Genomic DNA, 6518 nt, shown 5'->3' with positions numbered 1-6518 from the left:
AAAAAATTATATTTAAAAAAAATAAATAAAAATAAAAAAACACTAAAAATGTAAAGGAATTCTGAAATTAAAATTGTTATATAAGAGTAAATTATTTTTATTATTGCCTCACAGCTTGATACTTTTATAGCTATCTATTTTGCCAAAAAGCATGCTGTGAAACAAATTGACTATTTACTGCTATAACTAAAAGAACTGTTGTTTTTTTTCTAAAACCCTAAAGGCACTGTAGCGTGCATACCCGAGAGTGAACACAACAAGTATAAAGAAGTAAAGACAAATAATCCAATTAATTCACAGTTGTTTACACCACTGACTAGCAATCCCTTTGAGAACAAGTTTTTATACTAACAAACCTGTAAGACAACTGGCCAGAATGTTTTGAGGTGCCTGTATTATACATGTCTGGGATTTCTGATGACAGTCTGAAATCTAGTCTCTTCTCTCTAGTTTGATCCTGTCACCAACAACTGTCACACAAGAACCTAGTATTCAGGGTTCTCCGCTCTTTTAGCTGTGATTCTAGATTATGCATCCACCGATGCTGCTGTAAACATTATGTGTATGCTGATGACTCCCAAAAATACATGTCTAGTTTCTAACTCTTCATGGAACTCCAAACACACTTATGCAAACATCTTTATTTCCAGTATTTTTTACAATATTATTGAGGGAAAGCTAACACATAATAAGCTATATATACTAAAAGTACAAAGTGATAAATATTCATGTAATAAAAATTCCACAAAAACTAACAAACATATGCACCTCTTCTATTCTCACCCTAAAAAATCACTGTTCACCTTTTGTCACTATTAATTATTTTTGCATTTCTAGATTTTTATAAAAGTGAAATCACAGGGTATTCTTTTTGCCTAACTTCTTTCACTCATCATAATTACTATGAGATCTATTTATCTTATGGTACATGCCAGTCATTTTTTTTTTTACTGCTGAATGGGCATACCAAATCAGTTTACTCATTCATATATTGAGGCATATTTGTTTCCACTTTGAAGTTAAAACTGAACGTTTGTGTATAAGACTTTATTCATTTATAAGACTTGATGTGGCAATAATTTTATTTCACAAAGGTAAACAACCAAGAATGGAATGGCTGGGTCATGTATTGGTCATATGCTGAACTTTTTAAGAAACTACCAAACTCCTTTCCAAAGTGCCTGTCCATTATCCCCACATCAACAGTACTAGTTACACAACACTAACACCAACGCATGGTCAATCTTTTTAACTTTGGCTATTCTAGTGGATCTGTAGTATCTTGTGGTTTTACAGTGCATTTCCTTAATGACTACTGTTGAATATCTTTTCCCATATTTGCCATATCTTTAGTAAAGCTGTTCAAACTTTAGTGTGTTTTTTTAATTGGGTTATTATTGAATTAATTTCTTTAAACTCTAAATAAAATCCCATAGTCAGATAATTTTTTTTTTTTTTTTAGTTTTTCGAGACAGGGTTTCTCTGTGGTTTTGGAGCCTGTCCTGGCACTAGCTCTTGTAGACCAGGCTGGCCTCGGGAACTCACAGAGATCCGCCTGCCTCTGCCTCCCGAGTGCTGGGATTAAAGGCGTGCGCCACCACTGCCCAGCTTCATAGTCAGATAATTTTTTTGCAATCTTTCCCCTTATCTGTGGCCTATGATTTTATTTTTAAAACAGTGACTTATTGAAGAGCAAAGTGTATAATTTTGATTAAATCAAATTTACTGACTTTTTTCTTATATGTTTCAAATTCTTTGGTTATACTTCAAATCTGATGCCTAAAATCTGAAAAATCTAACACTTTTGACTCAGTTTTCTAATAGAAAATTGGTGTTTTTACACAAACATTGCGATCTGATTCACTTCAAACTACTGTTTCCTTCTATTTGTTGGCCCCTATTTTGGTCATGGTTCAGAATGAACCTAGAGCCAACTACGATACACTCCTTAAAGCTGAGCTCCTTCCTTAGCCCTTGGTGTTTCCATTCTCGTCCTGTGACAGGTTGGCCCTGAACTCACTATGTCGTCTTGTCAAGCCTCCAACCTGAAATACTCCTGTCTCAGCTTCCCAAGGAACCTCTGTGCCTGTTCTAATCCCTGCATATATTAAGGGGCAAAGTTAATTTATTTTTATGTGTCTATAAAACTAGCACAACACATTTGTTGGAAAAAAAGATCCCTTGTCCACTGAATTACCTTAGCAATTCATAAAGAAACAGTAAAAAAATGTCTGAGTCTATTTAGGTGTTCTCTTTTTTGTTCCACTTATCTGCATGTCCACCTTAATGCTAAAATCATTTGCCTTGGTTACAGGAGCTTTGACAAAGGTCTTAAACCCAGATAATGCTGTGTCTTCCAATTTTGTTCTTTGTTTGGCTCTTCTAGATGTTCTGCTCTTCCACACAAATCTGAAAAGCTGTCTATAAATTCTATACAGAGACAGCTGACATTGGAGGGCAGGGCACTGAATCAGTCTGGTCTTGAGTTATTTCAGTAGAACTGGAAGCTTAACAATATTGACTCTTTTATTTCATAAACATGATATTTCTTACCATTTAGAATTCTTCTTTCTTTTTTTTTTTTTTTTTTTTTGGTTTTTCGAGACAGGGTTTCTCTGTGGCTTTGGAGCCTGTCCTGGAACTAGCTCTGTAGACCAGGCTGGTCTCGAACTCACAGAGATCCGCCTGCCTCTGCCTCCCCAGTGCTGGGATTAAAGGCGTGCGCCACCATCGCCCGGCTCATTTTAGAATTCTTAACTTTGCTCACTAATGCTTTATAGGTTTAGTGTACACTGCTCTATTTTTGGTCAAGTTTATCCCTAACTATATCATATTTTTATCCTACTGCAAACAGCTTTTTCAAAAAATTTTTTAATTTCCTGTTTTTCATTGCCAGTATGTAGATTACAAATGATTTTTTAATATAAACTTTTTGCCCTTCAAGCTTGATAACTCACTTCTTCTAGTATCTTTTTCAATAGACTCATTAGAACGTTCTACACAGAAAAATCACTTAGTAAAATAATAAAACAATTTCCTAACTCCTTTTTCTACAGGCTTGAATCTCCAAAACAATGTAGGGAAGGTAGGCTTGGTGCCACAAATAGTTGCAGAATTTTGTCAAATGTGTTTTCTATGTCTACTGACTGATACTTGATTCAAATGTAAGGTCAACTCTAGTTTTAAACGATGAGCTACAGTGACTGCTTTTAAACACTAAGTCAACTTTGCATTTCTAGAACAAGTTCCATCTATTCATGTCCTATTCTTATGGGCATACTCCTAGAGAATCTCTGCTAATATTTTGTTCAATACTTGCTCACCTGTGTTCTCTTATGTTATTTCCCACTCTGGTATTTCACAATGGTGGCCTCATAGGATGAAGGGAAAGGGATCACTCCTCGTGTAAGACAAGGACTATGTATTTGTTCTTTAAATGTTTAATACAGTTTACCAGTAAGTGACACCATCTAGGGTATTGAAGTGTTTTTCAGGAAAAATATTAATAAGAGCAGGCAAAACTAGTGACTGCTACAGCAAAACATGTTTTTTCTCATTTCAGCTAATCACAACACACTCATTTTGCTTAAATAAAAACTTAACATATGTTTGTGGCTGCCCTCTTTAGCTTGTCCTGTTCCTCAAACCTGTCTTCAATTCCTATCTGCTCTACTTTCACATGCTAACTTCTCTCCACATGTCCCCACTACAGTCCAATGTTCAAACAACAGCCAGGAGGATTTAGGATTTGATTTCTTCCACTTTTATATACTAACTGTAAAAAACAGTAGATTTGTTCATGAATCTAAACTATACTGACTGCAGGGATGCTAACTAGTTCGCCAAACTCTTTCCTACTCAACTAGCTCAAGCAACACAGGAACTTACAAAATGAGACCTCTGGATCCAGGCCCGTTGGTATATGCCTTTAATCCAGCACTAAACATGTATTGCTGTGTGTTTCTGTATGGACAGCAGAAACCTCTAAAGAACACCATCATCTCTATGGGTCTGTTGTCCTAGCTCTCTCAGTAAAGGTTGTAGGAAAGTAGTGAGTGATTTTAAGCTTGACAAGACCCTATAAGCATTTTCCTATCCAAAAGATTATCAGAAATCCATGTAAGGATCTGAAAAAGTAGAAGGACTGAAGAGGGATCAATATGCTTCAAATCCCATTCAGTACCGAGATTCAGAAGCAACATTCAGTTTTACCTTGGGGCCCAAGGGGCCTGTCACCCACAAAACACACACACACACACACACACACACACACACACACACACTGCCTGTAAGTACACCATGGAATGCACAATACCCTATGAAGAAAATAATTAGAAAAGGAAATTTAAACTCACCTTCCACTGGTCTTCAGGAAGCAGTTTTACAACAACAAGGTCCCCATTTAAGGCTCTATTACGAGCAACAACTCCGTCAATAAAAATGTCCCGATCACCATCCTAAGTTAGAAGAAGAAATAAAGGAACAGTCAACTTACCAAGGCCTGGAGCCAACATTTATTTCCTTAAAAGAGTTTAGACTCTAAATCTACCTACTAACTTAACAAGAACACTACTTCAAAGCCTCAAACAAATCTAAAGAGAATTAAGTCTCTTCTGATAAAAAGAAATGGTGATATAAACCTAAGAACAAACTAGCAGAGTGCTAAAAATCACCAAATACTTAGAGAGTATTTAGTATATACTAAAGGCAGACAAAAACAAAGAAAAGCACATAAAGAAAAAAAACTAAGACTGGCTAGGCAGTGGTGGCGCACACCTTTAATCCCAGCTCTAGGGAGGCAGAAGCAGGCTGCTCTCAGTAAGTTCAAGGCTAGCTTAGTCTACAGAGCTAGTTACAGGACAGCTGGGACTATTACACAGAGAAACCCTGTCTTGAAAAACCAAACAAAAGCAAAAATAAGACTGCAGATTTTGATTACTAAAACAAGAAAGATAATGTTATCCTTTTTAGCTTTAGATTGAAAAAAGAAAAACTTGCAAAGAAAGCAGAGAAGGAAATAGCATCATCTTGAGATTAACAGATACACATATAAACACTTATATTTACATGTAATTTTAAGAAAACAAAAAATAACATGATTTTATAAGGCATTTAAAACCCTAGTGTCAGGCACAGGAAACTTCCTTCCAAGTTGATCAGGGGAGTCCAAAAGACTCTCAAAATAACATATGCTGTTGCTGTTGCCCTAAGTTGCCTCCCAGAAACTGAACATCAATCCCTATTGCTGAAAACACCACATACTTCAGATACACAACTTGGAGGAATAGAGCTTTGAATCTGGCCTGGAGGCCTCCTCCCTGAGAACTAGCTTTCACAGTACTAAGAGGTGCTAGGGATAAAAGCAAAATTGATCCTCCAGCCCAACTATAATGCCTATGAGCCACAACACTAATTAGTATTGCAAGATATCCCCAAAGGTGTGAAAGTGGTACTCACATCTAATTGGACTTAAAGCCCACTCGATAGAAAGTAATTTATTCCTGATACTGTAAATCTAGCCAACTAATGATGGCTGGTGAGGCCATGGACCCTAGAATAGAACCTACTACTGCAATATTCCTAAACCAGTAGATTTTCTAACTGCATTCTAAATTTTTATCCTTTTACCCACATATAAGTAAAGCTCTCACCTCTCATCATAGAAGATTCATTTTGCAGCACACAGAAACCATTACAAAAATTCACAATTGGTCAAAGGGCAGAGTACAACTAACTGTGGGGTGTCCAACCTCAAAAGAATATCTACAGCACAGTCCCGCACCTAAGGCTCATGGAACATGGCAAAAGAGGGAGCAGAAAGACTGTAAAAGTCAAAAAGCCACGATGTCTGCTGGAAGACAGTGTCCTCTATATATGATAAGGAAGCTGCACAATAAAATCTCAACAATATGGTTACATAAATAAAATCTGCACAATAATGACACCAGTTTACATGCCAATGTGGATGAGGGAAATCACACACGACTCCATCCATAGGCGAAGAGTTAAAAGCAATTAATGACTTCTGGGAGAGGGAGAATCAGTCTTCCCCTCCGATGAACATCCTAATAGGTTATCCAACACCCTACATACATATACATATAAGCAACACCAAAATGACTTAGCAGGTTATATTTATATATTTATATATTTATATGTACATGAGCATATACATGTACATATATGCACATAAACATATGGTTATGAACTTGCTAAGTAATGAGGAGACTCAGAAAGAGCTGGATGAGAGGGAAAGGGAAATTTAAATACAATACTCATATATAAAATTCTAAAGAAGGCAACTGATTTTTTGGAGTTGATCTTGTATCCTGCCACGCTACTAAAGGTGTTTATCAGCTGTAGGAGTTCTTTGGTAGAGTTTTTGGGGTCGCTTATGTATACTATCATATCATCTGCAAATAACGAAAGCTTAACTTCTTCCTTTCCAATACAAATCCCCTTGATCCCCTTATGTTGTCTTATTGCTATTGCTAGAACTTCAAGCACTATATTGAAGA

The 6518-nt window shown here is 36.4% G+C and overlaps 2 protein-coding genes across 12 annotated transcripts in view; one reads left to right on the top strand and one right to left on the bottom strand.

Annotated features, from left to right (window-relative positions):
* The window catches only part of Htr2b (5-hydroxytryptamine receptor 2B), a 748006-nt gene that overhangs the window by 33798 nt on the left and 707690 nt on the right, over positions 1-6518 (top strand). The gene's annotated exons all lie outside the window — the stretch shown is intronic.
* Dis3l2 (DIS3 like 3'-5' exoribonuclease 2) overlaps positions 1-6518 on the bottom strand; it is a 346237-nt gene that overhangs the window by 290837 nt on the left and 48882 nt on the right. For all 4 annotated transcript variants that reach the window (XM_050123104.1, XM_050123107.1, XM_050123105.1 and 1 more), the window contains exon 5: positions 4356-4457. In XM_050123104.1, the coding sequence (XP_049979061.1) occupies positions 4356-4457 (102 nt within the window). The remainder of the gene's footprint in view (positions 1-4355; positions 4458-6518) is intronic.

This window comes from Alexandromys fortis, unplaced genomic scaffold, assembly GCF_014885135.2.
Source record: "Alexandromys fortis isolate MF-2015 unplaced genomic scaffold, M_Fortis_MF-2015_v1.1 scaffold_213, whole genome shotgun sequence".
NCBI classification, from domain to species: domain Eukaryota; kingdom Metazoa; phylum Chordata; class Mammalia; order Rodentia; family Cricetidae; genus Alexandromys; species Alexandromys fortis.
Note: the sequence above shows the minus strand (reverse complement) of the source record. Positions and strands in the feature narration are given on the sequence as shown.